The following is a 16,739-nucleotide window of genomic DNA, read 5'->3' on the forward strand; positions in this document are numbered from 1 at the left end:
GTGTTTGATATCAGACCCGATAAATTCTAGAACCTTCGTGAGACCATAATCCCTTCCCTCTGCCTGCAGACCTAGTGGGTGCAAGTCGAGCTGGGACCTTGTGTTGGGAAGTCGGGCTCACCAGTGAGTCTGGCCTCACTTCCCCTCCTGTCCTAGGTGTCTGTGCAGGGTGAGTGGCCATCAGCCCACGTGCGACTGTTTGTGAACAATACCAGGACACCCACGGCTGCCAACCTCTCCGACCTGCTCTTACTGGACAACATTACTGGCCTCACTATTAGGGAGTCGGCTGGAAACCAGACCTCAAGAGGCTTCCAGGCTTTCAGGAAGAAGTTTCTGCAAGGTAATAGCCACGTGTACAAAGTTAAGGGTGGGGCATGATGGAGATATGTACAGATAGCACAGAGCACGGGATAGGCAGCAGGCGTCTTCTCAGACATGGGACTTGTGTTCATGCCGTGGATTCTCATGATGGAATCTGCTGGTGGGTCATCAGAGGAGGAAACCCCAGCACAGTTTCTGTAACCAGGAAGCTGGTTTGTCACTTAGGTTAAGAGAGGTGGGATTTAGGGAAGGAGTTTTAAAATATATGCATTCAAAGTTTATTATGAACAATTTCAAACATACACAAAGAGATTATAGTGAACCCCACTGTATCCACCAGCTGGATGATCAAAATGACCATCACTCAGTGAAATGAGGAGCTTGTTGGGGAAGTGCTGGACAGACACGGGAGGGGTTTGGCATCAGCCCAGGAAGCCTGCTCTTGACATGTTCAGCTGTGTTCACGGGAGTAACTCAGCTGCTAATTAGCTCCCGTTCAAAGCATGACACCATCACTGGTTGGCTTTCAGAGGTGTGTTTCTTGAAGTGAGCTTGTCGTTGGTTAATTAAGGAGATTTAAAACCAATTCTGGGGGCTTCCCTGGTGGCTCTGAAGTAATGCAGGAGACACGGGTTCGATCCCTGATCCATGAAGATCCCACGAGCGCAGAGCAACTAAGCTCATGCATCACAACTATTGAGCCCATGCTCTAGAGCCTGGGAGCCCGGCTACTGAAATGCATGCGCCCTAGAACCCATGCTCCACAACAAGGGAAGTCACCGCAATGAAAAGCCCATGCACCACAGCTAGAGAGTAGCCCCCGTTAGCCACAACTAGAGAAAAGCCTGCGCATCAGTGAAGGCCCAGCACAGCCAAAAGTAAACAAGTAATTTAAAAAAATAATAATTCTTGGATGCAGTTGTTACTCTGACTTCAGAGTTGTCAGTTTTCCTAGAAAGGCGGGACTTCTTTTATTCTGAGAAGGTGCCTTGTCTACAGATGTAGAAACTAAGGTGATGAGGAACTTGCCCAAGGCCCAGGGTTGGCAGTCAAGGCTGAGACAAACTCAGTCTGACTTCTCCATCCACCCCGTACCCATGATGCTATAGTGCCACTCACAGGCCTGGGACTCTTACTGACCTGTCCACTTCCATATACATGGCCCACGTTGCTCATCAATGCCACCACTCTTTCTGAGTCTAGATGAAACCCCAGAATCCATCTTAACACAATACTATTGACAGAAGCTGTCAGTGGAGTTGGCCCACAAGTAGTGACCTCTTTGCTGGCGCTGGTTTAAGCAATGCTATAAAAGCTGTCATGGTACATCTCAGCTAAGTGATCTTCAGTGCCTTTCTTGAATGATGTAAAAATAAATCTCCTTTTTCTTAAGTTCTTAAGTTCATGCTTAGAGACAGGAATGTAGGGCTGAGAGCAGAGCCCAGACTCGATCTCAGACAGAGCTCCCTTGACTCCTGGCCATTTCCAAGCTGCGTGGCCTCCAGAAATCACTGCATTTCTCTGAGCTTGCGCAGACGTGGCGTGTGTCCCCCAGCCTCACAGAGTCACTGCAGAGTCTTAACGAGGGGACATGGCCTGGCACTCTCCCTGCCTCTCATTTTATTGCTCCAGTGGCCTTGTGTGGTCCATGCTCCTACCATCCCGAACTGGGCACTTTCCTCCCACGGCTAGGCATCAGCTCCTGCTATTGTGTCCCCCTGGAGGACCCTTCTGTGCTCCCTGCCCCTCACTCACCTGCCACTCCTGCACTTCACCTGCTCGGAGCCAGGACCACACACTTCGCCCATGAACTCGCTGATTTCTGCTCTTGACACATGCACTCTGCACATCCTTAAACCTCAGCCCCTGCAGCTGTGAACTGGGGGTGCTGTGACACCCACTTCCAGGAGGTCTTCTAAAGAAAAGGGAGTTCCCCACCCACAACTCCAGAGCCCACTGGTTCACCCTGGGGTGTGATCTCTCCCTATTGCAGAGGTGCCTTCTCCTAATAGCTGACGTTTCAGTCCCGGCTTCTTATTAAGGGACTTTCCTCGTGGCTCAGACGGTAAAGCGTCTGCCCGCAATGCGGGCGACCCACTTGAGTCAGAAACCCTGTCTTCTACGGAAGCTTCTCTGTGTAATTAAGGACCAACCAGCGACCGTGAGATTAGAGGGGACCCTCCGTGAGCCCGAGTGGCCTTCTTCTCCCTCTCCCGGGCCTGGTCTGGCGCTGCCTCTCTGTGCCTCGTGCTGGGCTCCCAGGACCAGGCTGCCTGGAGGTGTCAAAGTGGCAGCTAGTGTTGCCCAAAAGTTCTGTAAAGACTTTTCCTTCATTGTGTGCATCGGATCAGTGGGAATAAATAGGTTCCCCACCTGGACTCCAAACAAAACAGAAAGGTTCTGGATTTCCTAAGCTAAATACATCCTGAGTTAGGGAGGCTGACCCGCCCAGGCCCAGGCATTTCTGGATGGGTTGGGGGCCCAGGTAAAGCTCCCTGCACCTGCTGACAGCCCTTCCAAGTAAAAGCAGAGTTGGCCAAGAGCACGCCTGCTTGATTTACTCTCCGTGCTAAAAAGTATGTGATCTAAGGAGCTGTGATGCCGTGTCTTGGGTGTGCAGGGACTCCCCTGCTGACCGCACGTGCCTTCTCTCTGAACAGTTGGAGACTCCTTCTCCGTCAGCTACACAGCTTCGCTCGAGGCCAGAGACGTCGGGAGTGGAGACATCCTGCTGCTTCCTGCCCAGCTCTCCTTCCAGAGTTCGTCACTGGTATTGTCTGTGTTACTTGTGGTTTCTGTCTCGTCATTGTTGTTTTAGAAACCTCGAGCACATTATCCGTTGTTCATGCTTTTCTTCCTTCCATCCTCCATTCATTCAGTGATGCCGAATTCTGGATTAGTGAATGGGTCCCAGAATCTCATACACTTTGCCGTGAACCAGGCTCCCTTTTAGCTCCTTGTAACCTCTATGGACCTGATTATCGAGATATGTCATCCATAGACATTAATTTCTTTTTTCTTTTTTTTGGCATGTTCTCATATTTATTTACACATTTCTACGTAGTTTTTTTCTTTTTTAAAAAATTTATTTACATAGATGTTAATTGCTCATCACCATGTCTTGTGTGTAGTAAGCATTCAACCATATACCTTCTATTGGTACTGGTTTGCTAGAGCTGCTGTGAAAATGTTCCGCAGACCAGTTGGCTCACAAACAACAGAAATTAGTTCGTTCACAGCCCTGGAGGCTGGACGTTCAGGTCAAGGTGTGGGCAAGGCTGAGTCCTTCTGAGGCCTCTCTCCTTGGCTTGTAGACAGCTGTCTGCTGTCTGTGTCCTCACGTGGTCATCCCTCCGTGTGTGTCTGTGTCCTAGTCTCCTAATAAGGACAATTGTCCGGGGGTTAGAGTCCACCGTGATGGAGTCGCTTTACCTTAATCGCGTCTGTTAAGGTTCTATCTCCAAATTCAGACACATTCTGAGATACTGGGGTCAGGGCCTCAAGTATGGATTTTGGGGGAATGTGATTCAACCTGTAACCCCATTACCGCTAGCATTTTCATTTTCCGTTCACTTTTTTGTTGATCCATGTAGGTGGTGAGTGTGGTTGGTGCATGGCCCATGCTAGGCGCTCTGCACCCCGGGGATCCAGAGAAGGAGATGTGTCCTGTCCTCATGGAGCCTGTGTTCTAGTTGTGTGTGTGTGTGTGTGTGTGTGTGTGTAAGTCACTCAGTTGTGTTCTACTCATTGCAGCCCATAGACTGTAGCCCGCCAGGCTGCTCTGTCCATGGAATTCTCCAGGCAAGAATACTGGAGTGTGTAGCCATTCCCTTCTCCAGGGGGTCTTCCCCGCCCAGGGATTGAACCTGGATCTGCTGCGTTGCAGTTACTCTGGTCATTTTGTTCAGACTGCAGCCCCTGGAGGAAGTACTTTTCATAACAGATGTGGAAAATGAGGCTTCCAGCGTGACTACTCCAGGTCACATGGCAAAACCAAAATCAGACCTCACAGCTCCAGCTCCTTCCATCCGAGGCTGAGAGGCCTGTGTGCGGTGTTCCTGCTGCAATAAGAAAACTAATCCTGGATAAAATTAAATAAAATGAAAGATTCCATAAAGGTAAAGACCAGATAGGAGAAAGCCCTATGAAACTGTCAGAAAAGACGAATGTCTCAGAAAACAATTAAGTGCAAAGTCAAGAATGAGGACAAAGAAGGGTAAAAAAAAAGGGAAATAAAAGGGCCCAGAAAAAAAGTACCATCTGAATTTCAAAGGACAGGAAACCAGATATGCTAAAATCAAAATTTAAGATAAAGGCAGCAGTCAGAAACCCACAGTGAAAAATGCAGAAACCCAGTGAAATAAAAAACTCCCTGGATAGGGGCATTAAGACTTTAAGCCAAGGCGGCTTCACACCTCCCTGAAGAGCCTGGGGAGGCTGGGGGGCAATGGGAGGCGTGGAGTCGGGGCTCCCTGGCTGTGACCCCCTAACGGGTCTTGTCCATTGCTTTGCTTGGCACCTGTGTGTGTTGTATCAACCTCATCACCCTAGTAACTCTCCATCCTCCCACTAGAATGTTGCTTCTTGAAACCCCATCGGTCTCACTCCCAATCTCTGTTCTTGGTGCCAAAAGGAGAGCCCTGCACACAGTAGGTGCTCAGTAATTATTTGCTGAGTGAGTACATGAATAAATCAGTGAACTGATGATTCTTGGGCTGGTGTGCTTTTTTTTTCTTTTTTGACTTCTCTGAGCCTCTGGTTTCTCATCAATAAAAAGGGAGACCGTTCTATGTCTCCCGTCTCTTGTGGGGATAAAAGCGATGATTTTATATTTGCATGTGGTTTTCAGTTTCCTTTCCCTTCCAAGCCTTCAAGAGCTCTCTCTGGGCAGTTTTGTGGACAGAGTGGAGATTCTGGAGCTCCAGACTTCATGCTGCGTGTTCTAGGCTCCTACCTGCTTGCATTAGACTGCCAGCATCACCTTTCTTAGACCTGCCTTAGAAAAGGTTCCTAGAAAGCTTGGTGTTTGCTGAGCGGATAAGTGCTGGATAAAGCTCCTATGCTTTGTTCTCTAATTGATTCACCCAGTTGGACTTCAGAGTTTCTTTGGGTGACTCCTGGGCCTTCCTCTAGGATGGAGAGAAGGTCCAGTGTATTTGGAATTGAAAATGATCTAAGTCTGAGGGAAAATCTTGTCAACTCCACATAAGAACATTGGTCTGCTCTGCTTGTCAGCTGTAAAGAGGCTCACACTACAGATGGGAGAATAAAGGAATTATTTTAAAATGCAGTTGCATAATGGGGTGAAATTCTTCACGTTGCCATGGACTTGGTGTCTGATACTTCAGAGGCTGAAATGCTGCCCTCGCTGTGTTTTTAGAACGGTTCCGTGTTTCTGAGTTCAAGTTTTCCCACTTGCAAAATGGGGGGAGGTGTCAAAAGATTCCCTTCAAACTCATCTCTTCCAGTTATGACATTTTAAAATGGTATGAGAGCAATAAAAATAGTTATCACTTTCTAATCCTCACCACGGGAGGGAAGTACTGTCAGAAATGCACTGTGTTTGAGTCTGGATACTACTTTCTTAAACTTAAACACAGGCATACACACATGTATACACATGTGCACATAGATATAGATACATGCACCTCAAATTCATACAAGGGTACATGAGACAGGACAGAGACGCAAGGGAGGTCAAGAGGGAAAAATCTAGAACATCTATCTCCAGTTCCTTACTGTATATTGTGTAAACATCCTGCCCACCTTGGAAAACCATCCCTGGCCCTCACATGGTCCTTGTTTCCCGGCTTCAGGCTGTGCTCTAAAACATGTTTCTTAAGCCTTGAAGTTTATATAGTGGATGTAGGCTGATGGTTTCTGTTTTGCAAAGAGATGGAGACGGGCTGTGTAGCACACTTTCAGCCCCTCTCTGTTTAGACCTTGGGTGTCAAGAAATAGCAAGGAGGGACCCAGAGGGAGAGAAAAGAGAGAGGAAGCCAGCCTTCAAACCCACTAGTTCAGAAGACCCTGAAACTCACGGGACACCACAGACACTCTGAAGCACATACGATTCAGAAACAGGAAGGGCCAAGTGATTGCTTCATAGGTGTCTCGTCTTTAAAGATGTGTGTCTGTGTTTTAATTTCCATTGTTGTTCAGTTGCTAAGTTTGTGTCTGACTCTTTACAACCCCATGGACTGCAGCATGCCAGGCCTCCCTGTCCTTCACTATCTTTTGGAGTTTGCTCAGATTCATGTCCACTGAGTTGGTAATGCTGTCTAACCATCTCATGCCTGTTTCTTCTTTTGCCTTCTGTCTTTCCCAGCATCAGGGTCTTTTCCAGTGAGTCAGCTCTTTGCATCAGATGGCCAAAGTATTGGAGCTTCAGCATTAGTCCTTCCAAAGAATATTCAGGGTTGATTTCCTTTAGGATTGACTGGTTTGATCTCCTTGCAGTCCAAGGAACTCTCAAAAATCTTCTCTGGCACCACCATTTGAAGGCATCAATTCTTGGGCACTCAGCCTTCTTTATGGTCCATCTCTCACGTCCATTTCCTTCCTTAAAAAGAAAGCTTAAAAAAAAAAGAAAACTTGTAGCATTTTGATTTCCCTCCATCAGCTTGTCCACCTGGCGTGTGATGGGTTTGGGATGCCCCAGTGCTCCCAGTATAGCCGCCGTAACAGCTGTAGGACATGGATCAGGGGGTTTCCTGCCTTGGGTGGACCATCGCTCAGGTCAGGGGAAAATGCCCCTAGAGTGGCCATTATGGAATCAAACAGGGGTTGCCTAGCTCACTGGATTCTGGCTCCAAGTCTCCAGACCAGGTTATCTACGATGATACAGCCACCACGATCACCACCCGCTACACCCAGCAACATTCATACACCCATAGCACTCCTCCTTGTGGGCGAGGCACTCTTCTGATTCATCCTCACAGCCAGCCTACGAGATGAACAAAATTCCCATTGTACAGATGAGGAAACTGAGGCACAGAGAGGCCAGTACCTTGTCCAAAGCCAGAGTGCTGGAGAATGATGAAGCCCCGCATGAACCTGCATAATCTGCTTCCTTCCGCTCCACTGCACGGCCTTTCAGTTGCAAGATATGCTGCCTCCAGCCCCAGAAAGAAGCATGTTCTCGTGTTGGGTCTCCTGAGATACCACGAGGTTGGATAGATAGCACTCATAACGCTCACCTTTCATTCCCTATGTTTTCTAAGCAGAGGAGTATTAGAAAGTATGGGAGTGGGTGTTTAGGCATTTGGGGCTTGGGGGGTGGAGAGCACTGGAATGAGAGGGGACCTCAGTAGCGACGTCAGAGCCTGCAGTTCTCGCCTCCTTCCTGCAGGGGGCAGACCAGATCCTGGAGGGAGAGGGTAGTTGCTCAGGGTCATTCCTTTCCCTTGACCTCACCGCCTCCAAGTGTTTCACCACCGGGGTATGATGCCTGTGTTTCCCTGGCCGTTAGGGAAACTGGTGTCTGGATTTCACACATGCCTCGGGGAGAGAAGGCATCACAGTTCCACAGACCTTTTGCCCGAAGAGACTTTAAGACCACCACCAGCTCTGACCCCTCCCCTGCCCCCTACGGTCAAGAATCCACTGTAGCTCCAGGTGGGCGGGTCGGAAACAGACCACATGTTACCCCGTGTCTCAGATGCCAAAACCGGTTAACTGAACTGCTTTCTTTGTGCTCTTTTCTAGAACAGAACCCAGCTAAAAGCCCCCTTCTCCATAACAGCAGAAGAAAAGATCATGGTAAGAGAAAACCTTTGAGCTGGACACCCACATTATGCCCCAGAGCGTCTCTTTCTGTCTGTGGTCTGTGGTCTCTTGCTGTCCTCAGAGGCCAGGGGAGGGGGCCCCTGCTGGCCTTAGCCTCCTAGACCCGAGCTGAGGCTGCAGGGTTCCCTGCGGTCTGGGGTTCCCCAGTGTGGCCTGGGGGCTGCCTGGCTGGTTTTCTGAATCCCCCTTCATCTGGGCCAGATGGGTTGGTCACTGCCTGGGACCAGCTTGAGGCCCCGCCCACCCGTCTGTTCAGCAGGCCATACTTGCCCTTCAGTGTTTGCCCGTGGCCGGTGAGTGGTCCATGTTTTATCTTCCCAGAGCTTCCCAGTGCCTAGAGACCTGCTTCTGTGGTCCACCATGAACACTTCTCCCTTTTTCTTCATCATTCACTCGCCCACAGCTCATGCATCCATTCATTCACATGTTCATCAAGTGTTTCTTCATCATATAAACACAGTCCACATTTCTTAAATCCCCAGTGCATGCATACTAAGTTGTTTCAGTCATGTCCGACTCTTTGTGACCCTATGGACCATGAGCCCACCAGGTTCCTCTGTCCATGGGATTCTCCAGGCAAGAGTACTGGAGCGGTTGCTGTGCCCTCCTCCGGGTATCTTCAAGACCCAGGGACCCAGCTCATATCTCTTCTGCCTCCTGCATTGACAGGTGGATTCTTTACCACTAGCGCCACCTGGGAAGCCTCTCAGTAATTGCCAGGCCAAGGATTTTACATTTGCTGAATCATGACATCTTCACTGCAATCTTGGGGGATAGATTGAACATCCATTTCTTAGATGGGGAAACTGCGGCATGCCCAGGTCAAGGCATTTGCCCAAGGTCACATGACCATGTGTCGGGGCTCCCGAGATCACCCCCAGGTGCAGAGTTTTCCTAGGAGAACCCAAAGCACTGCACACATTGTCTACCCAGGCTGATGTGTGATAGAGAAAGGATGGAGAGAAGAGTAAGCACAGGGAACAGACACGCAGGACGGGCTCTGGAGACCCCAGGTACAGGCTTGCCGGGTTCTCTCCCACTGGAGACACTCAGGGCACGCTGAATTCCTCCAGCATGGAGTTGTGATCGCATGTGAACTGCTGTCCATCAGGGAAGTCATTAGAGACCCAGTGCCTGGCAGCTGCCGGCAGGACAGTGTGTGTTGAGTGTAAACCACGCTGTATGCACAGCAGTTTAGGCCCCGTGAACCCCACTTATCAGGGGATGGTGGGAACCCTCTGAAATCTGAGTTCCCAGACACCAGCCATGGCCCAGCGTCTGGAGCAGGCCTCCCAGAGGACGGAAGCCTCAGGCCCGCTGTGTGAGTGCCTTTCTGCACAGCTGGGGTTAGAACGGGATTTGAACTCAGGCCCTTCGGCTCCAGAACCCTGCTGTTGGGCGGTGGACCACACTGCCTCCTAGCAAGCTGAATTCCTGCAGGAGAGGCAGGAACAAAACCCGAGGCAGGCACACAGGTGTAGACAGTTCTCCTGGCTGGTCCGCGCGTCCCCCACTGTGCCCTACGTTGTGGATGGCCCTCAACAGGTAAAGAACCCTGATTGGGCTGATTGTCATCAATGCCTGTGATTGCCCCTCAGCGGAGGAGGTAGCTGATAGCTGCATGATTGCAATAAAGGTCAGAGAACGTTCATTTAATCAATATTTATGAACCCTTCTTCCATGGCCTGATAGCTCAGTTGGTAAAGAATCTGCCTGCAATGCAGGAGATCCCACTTCAATTTCTGGGTTGGGAAGACCCACTGGAGAAGGGATAGGCTACCCACTCCAGTATTCTTGGGTTTCCCTTGTGGCTCAGCTGGTAAAGAATCCACCTGCAATGCAGGAGACCCTGGTTCGGTCCCTGGGTTGGGAAGATCCCCTGGAGAAGGAAAAGGCTACCCACTCCAGTATTCTGGCCTAGAGAATTCCATGGACTGTATAGCCCATGGAGTTGCAAAGAGTCAGACACAACTGAGCAACTTTCACTTCACCTCCATGGCCCAGAACTTGTCATGAGGATGGAGATGCACCATATCCAGATCTTCAGGGCTGCATCTGGCTCACACATTGCCTTCAGGAAAAGCAAGACGAGGGGCCCCCCCCGGCTGCAGACAGCAGGGCTCTGGAGCCAAAGCTCCCAGGTTCAAATCCTGTTCTAATACCAGCTGTGGAGAAGGGCGTTCACACACAGGCCTGAGACTTTTGTCCTCTGGGAGTCCTGTTCCAGATGCCTGTTCACGATCCATGGGTGCAAGGTTAGGTGGTGGAGCAGTGGGTTGGATTTCAGCCCCACTGGTCCCTGGGCCAGGTGATCTCTGCCTGTGGACCACGTTCATGAAGGTCATTATCAAGTGGAGAGACGAGACGTGTCAGTGATGGCCCTGTTGTTGTGGGGAAAATTAGCTTTTGGAGAAAATTAGTGGGGAAAATTAGTGTTGTGGGGAAAATTTGTGGGGAAAATTAGCTTTTGGGGAAAATTAGTGGGGAAAACTAGCTTTTGGGGGGAAAATTTGTGGGGAAAATTAGCTTTTGGAGAAAATTAGTGTTGTGGGGAAAATTAGCTTTTACACCAGAAGCCTGACTTTGAATCCCTGTTCCCCCACTGATTGTATGTGACAGTGGGCATGCTACTTACCTCCCTGGACTTCAGTCTCCTTGCTGTAAAATGAGAATAATAACAATACCTGCTTTATAGGGTGTAAAGTAAATGGATTGAGGCAGACAAAGTACTAAGCACAATGCCTGGCATTCTGTAAGTGTTCAATAAGCCTCATCAATATTATGAAACATGCAAACAATACTGTTGTTCTGTATTACAGAATACTGCAGTATTCTGTGTCAATTGTGTGTAAATGTTGTGTATCAGAGTCTCAAGCTCAATTTCCATGAGAGTCACACCAGTGCTGCAAGTGTGTGATTCAGGCCTGTGGAAGATTCTAAGGTGTAGTGGAGTCTGTGGCAGCCTGGAGATTCAGACTGCCCATCAACCACCATCCATCCCCCTACATTGTGACATTAAACAAGGGGAAAAAAGCCAAACAATGTATATCAGCTGTGACTGAATTTGTGAGGTTGTAACTGAACATATAGATCATAGATGCAGGGGTACTGACAAGGTGCAGGGGAGCTGAATGGACTGGGTGGATGGCAGGCCTCTTGGAAGAGGTAAGAGTTCAGCTGGATCTTAAAGAAAAGGCTTAACTAAAGATGGAGGAGAGGTTTCTAAAATATGCAGCTGAAGATCTGACATCAAGGTTAAGCTTGTTTGACTGTGGGTTGGACGTGAACCAAGATTTACAGGGTGCAAGCACAGTGCAGAGTCAGACACGACTGAGCATCTAACACACACACACACACACACACACACAGTGCCTGGCATCATTAGGGTACATGCAATGGCCCTTGCCAGGTAAACTGTGTAAGGCACCAGGGTTGGTTTGGGCACCTGCGAAGGTAATGTCATTATACTAGGAACATGTGTTGATGAACAGGAGAGCTTGGCAGTGAGGTATAAGCTCCTCTGACATTTTCATCAAGCAGGTAAAAAAATATTGGATTGGCCAAAAAGTCTGAACTAACATTTTGGCCAACCCAATACAAAGTAAAGACATTATGTAACCCGTTATGTAAACTGGGATCTGCAACACTTGGAAGAGACCCCATTACTTGCTTAATGTTTTATTAATTTCTTGAGGGTGAAACTGACATGTATCAGCTAAGGCCCCAAGAAGTCCTCTCTGCCTCCGGAATGAACAGAGAGGAAAATAATCACTCCACCCTGTGCTGGACATTGATTGCAGGTGTTCTTTTTTAAAAAAAAAAATTTGTTGAAGTGTAGTTGATTTACAGTGTTGTGTTAATTTCTGTTGTACACAAAGTGACTCAGTTATACATATATGTTCTTTTTCATATTTTTCCATTATGTTTATCACAGGATATTGAATATAGTTCCTTGTGCTCTATAGTAGGCCCTTGTTTATCCATCCTATATATAATAGTTGTGTGGAGGTGTTCTGATTCACTCCAGCTTCTTATAGTAAAGCTGGGCATCCTGCCCAGGCACTGGGAGAACAAGTCACCGTATTTTACCCCAAGGATCTGGATCTAATCAAGAGTGAGACATTTAAACCAATTGGTATGTCATCCAAGTTCATTTAGAGTGTAATTCCTGTAAGAATAATAGTGGAATTGGGGGGAGGAATGTGATCAAATCAATCAAAGTTTCATCTGAAAATATAAATTTATGAGGCTAGATGAGAAATTGTTGAAATGAAGAATAACATGGGAAGATTTGCCATATCAGATATGAAAAATTAGAAAGCTGCGTTAACACTATATGCAGGCCTTGCAAGACAAATTAGACCAGTGGATCAAAATAGAGTATCTACACATACGTGTATCTGGTAAAATGATATTTCAACTCAATGGGGAGAGAATGTTTCATTTATTAATTTGGGGAGCAATTGACTGGATCTTCTGGAAGAAAAATGAAGATGAATTCCCTCAATAGATATAAATCTAAATAGAGGAAACAGTTTGTAAAAAGTAAATCTTGGTTAATATGCTATGGGAAAAAAAACTGAGGAAAACCATGGATATTGTCACTCTGCTTGTTTAACTTATATTCAGAGTACATCATGTGAAATGATGGGCTGGATGAAGCACAAGTTGGACTCAAGATTGCTGGGAGAAATATCAACAACCTCAGATATGCAGATGACACCACCCTTAGGGCAGAAAGTGAAGAGGAACTAAAGAGCCTCTTGATGAAAGTGTGAAAATGAAGGAGAGTAAAAAAGCTAACTTAAAGCTCAACATTCAAAAAACAAAGATCATGGCATCCAGTGCCATCATTTCATGGAAAATAGATGGGGAAACAATAGAAACAATGAGAGACTTTTATTTTCTTGGGCTCCAAAACCACTGCAGATGGTGACTGCAGCCATGAAATTAAAAGACACTTGCTCTGTGAAAGAAAAGCTATGACCAACTGAGACAGCATATTAAAAAGCAGAGACATTACTTTACCTACAAAGGTTGCATCTAGTCAAAGCTATGGTTTTTCCAGTAGTCATGTATGTTTGTGAGAGTTGGACTATAAAGAAAGCTGAGTGCCAAAGAATTAATGCTTTTGAATTGTGGTGTTGGAGAAGATTCTTGAGAGTCCCTTGGACTGCAAGGAGATCCAACCAGTCCATCCTAAAGGAAATCAGTCCTGAATATTCATTGGAAGGACTGATGCTGAAGCTGAAGTTCTGATACTTTGGCCATCTTATGCGAAGAACCTACTCACTGGAAAAGACCCTGATGCTGGAAAAGATCAAAGGCAAAAGGAGAAGAGGATGACAGAGGATGAGATGGTTAGATAGCAACTCAATGGACATGACTTTGAGCAAACTCTGGGAGATAGTGAAAGACAGGCGAGCCTGATGTACTGCAGTCCTTGGGGTCGCAAAGAACTGAGTAACTGAATGACAATGACAATGTCTTTATGATATCTTGTTGTTGTTCAGTCACTGAGTCATGTCCGACTGAGCATATAGGTTAAATAAGCAGGCTGACAATATACAGCCTTGCCATTTCCTACTCCAGCTTTTTATGATATATAAAGAGCTCCTATTAATTTATAAGATAAAGAATGCCTCTGTAAGTAGCTATGTGTGATATGAGAATTTCTCAAATGCAAGGATTTACAATATGTACCCTTCAGCACAGCGGAGGGAACTTGTAACTCTGCTGGCAAAATCATGTGACTTTGGGTTTCACTCTGAGGGCTTCCCAGGTGGTGCCCCTGATAAAGAACCTGTCTGCCAATGCAGGAGACACTAGAGACACAGGTTCGATCCTTGGGTCAGGAAGATCCCCTGGAGTAGGAAATGGCAACCCACTCCAATATTCTTGCCTGGAAAATCCCACAGACAGAGGAGCCTGGTGGGTTATAGACCATCGGGTTGCAAAGAGTTGGACATGACTAAGCGTGTATGCACACACACACACACAGAAGGCTGGAGGCAGGCAGTGACATTTCATCATATCTGCCTTCTCCATGTTACATCTTGTTTGGATGACTACACCAGCCTCCTGCCTGTCCCGTCCTCTCCTCCAACACCTGCCCTCCTGAAACACCAGCCTGCTCACTTTCTATTCTGCAGGGGCTCCCCACTGCCTGCTGATAAAGCCCAGTTCCCTTAGGTGGTATTCAGGCTCCACCAAAAATGGTGACCTCTGCTATATCCCAGTGCCATGGGCTTCCTGTGTTTCCCACTTCCCTCTGGTTTTACATACGCTAATCTTTTCTTTCCTGTCTTCTGGGTAGCTCGCATACATCCTATGGGAATCCTGACCAACTTTCTCTACCTCCGTGATTCCTTCATATCTCCCAAGCATGCTGGTGGCACCCCTCGCTGGGATCCAGTGGCATCGGGACATCCGATAAACTTTGTCACTCCGTGACTTTGAGATTATTCCCCTTGTTGCACTTAATACATTTTTATTGACATCGGAGTAGAATTCTTGCCCAGGGAGAGACTTTAAAGATTACCCAGCTTTACTTCCTCATTTTTTTTCCCATTTATTTTTTATTAGTTGGAGGCTAGTTACTTTATAATATTGTAGTGGTTTTTGTCATACATTGACATGAATCAGCCATGGATTTACATGTATTCCCCATCCCAATCCCCCCTCCCACCTCCCTCTCCACCCGATTCCTCTGGGACTTCCCAGTGCACCAGGCCCGAGCACTTGTCTCATGCATCCAGCCTGGGCTGGTGATCTGTTTCACCCTTGATAATATACATGTTTCGATGCTGTTCTCTTGAAACATCCCACCCTCGCCTTCTCCCACAGAGTCCAAAAGTCTGTTCTGTACATCTGTGTCTCTTTTTCTGTTTTGCATATTGGGTTATTGTTACCATCTTTTTAAATTCCATATATATGCGTTAGTATACTGTATTGGTCTTTATCTTTCTGGCTTACTTCACTCTGTATAATGGGCTCCAGTTTCATCCATTTCATTAGAACTGATTCAAATGAATTCTTTTTAATGGCTGAGTAATATTCCATGGTGTATATGTACCACAGCTTCCTTATCCATTCGTCTGCTGATGGGCATCTAGGTTGCTTCCATGTCCTGGCAATTATAAACAGTGCTGCGATGAACATTGGGGTGCACGTGTCTCTTTCAGATCTAGTTTCCTTGGTGTGTATGCCCAGAAGTGGGATTGCTGGGTCATATGGCAGTTCTATTTCCAGTTTTTTAAGAAATCTCCACACTGTTCTCCATAGCGGCTGTACTAGTTTGCATCCCCACCAACAGTGTAAGAGGGTTCCCTTTTCTCCACACCCTCTCCAGCATTTGTTGCTTATAGACTTTTGGATAGCAGCCATCCTGACTGGCATGTAATGGTACCTCATTGTGGTTTTGATTTGCATTTCTCTGATAATGAATGATGTTGAACATCTTTTCATGTGTTTGTTATCCATCTGTATGTCTTCTTTGGAGAAATGTCTGTTTAGTTCTTTGGCCCATTTTTTGATTGGGTCATTTAATTTTCTGGAATTGAGCTGCAGGAGTTGCTTGTATATTTTTGAGATTAATCCTTTGTTGCTTCATTTGCTATTATTTTCTCCCAATCTGAGGGCTGTCTTTTCACCTTGCTTATGGTTTCCTTTGTTGTGCAAAAGCTTTTAAGTTTCATTAGGTACCATTTGTTATCTACCTAAAGAAACAAAAGACCTATACATAGAAAACTATAAAACACTGATGAAAGAGATCAAAGAGGACACAAACAGATGGAGAAATATATCGTGTTTGTAGATTGGAAGAATCAATATTGTCAAAATGGCTGTACTACCCGAAGCAATCTATAAATTCAGTGCAATCCCTATCAAGCTACCAACAGTATTTTTCACAGAACTAGAACAAATAATGTCACAATTTGTATGGAAATACAAAAAAACTTGAATAGCCAAAGTAATCTTGAGAAAGAAGAATGGAACTGGAGGAATCAACCTGCCTGACTTCAGACTATACTACAAAGCCACAGTCATCAAGACAGTATGGTACTGACACAAAGACAGAAATATAGATCAGTGGAACAGAATAGAAAGCCCAGAGATAAATCCATGAACCTATGGTCCCCTTATCTTCGACAAAGGAGGCAAGAATATACAATGGAAAAAAGACAACCTCTTTAACAAATGGTGCTGGGAAAACTGGTTAACCACTTGTAAAAGAATGAAACTAGAACACTGTCTAACACCATACACAAAAATAAACTCAAAATGGATTAAAGATCTAAATGTAAGACCAGAAACTATAAAACTCCTAGAGGAGAACATAGGAAAAACACTCTCTGACGTAAATCACAGCAGGATTCTCTATGACCCACCTCCCAGAATATTGGAAATAAAAGCAAAAATAGACAAATGGGACCTAATGAAACTTAAAAGCTTTTGCACTTCCTCATTTGAGAATAAAAAACTCCTAGGTCCTGAGAGACTCTGGGAACTGGCCAAGGTTCTGAAGCTTGATGACAAATCTTGAGGAATCATGCTCTGTGGTTCTGCAATCCAAGCCTCATTCACTAGATTGTAACTTAAAAGCTCTATTAGTGTGTGTGATTATC

At 46.4% G+C, this 16,739-nt stretch overlaps 1 protein-coding gene across 3 annotated transcripts in view; it reads left to right on the forward strand.

Moving 5' to 3' along the window:
- Positions 1-16,739, forward strand: part of EVC2 (EvC ciliary complex subunit 2) — a 153,132-nt gene that overhangs the window by 19,452 nt on the left and 116,941 nt on the right. For all 3 annotated transcript variants that reach the window (XM_043447727.1, XM_043447728.1, XM_043447729.1), the window contains exons 5-7: positions 157-343; positions 2,985-3,094; positions 8,032-8,085. In XM_043447727.1, the coding sequence (XP_043303662.1) occupies positions 157-343; positions 2,985-3,094; positions 8,032-8,085 (351 nt within the window). The remainder of the gene's footprint in view (positions 1-156; positions 344-2,984; positions 3,095-8,031; positions 8,086-16,739) is intronic.

The sequence above is a fragment of the Cervus canadensis genome, chromosome 26 (assembly GCF_019320065.1).
Source record: "Cervus canadensis isolate Bull #8, Minnesota chromosome 26, ASM1932006v1, whole genome shotgun sequence".
NCBI lineage: Eukaryota > Metazoa > Chordata > Mammalia > Artiodactyla > Cervidae > Cervus > Cervus canadensis.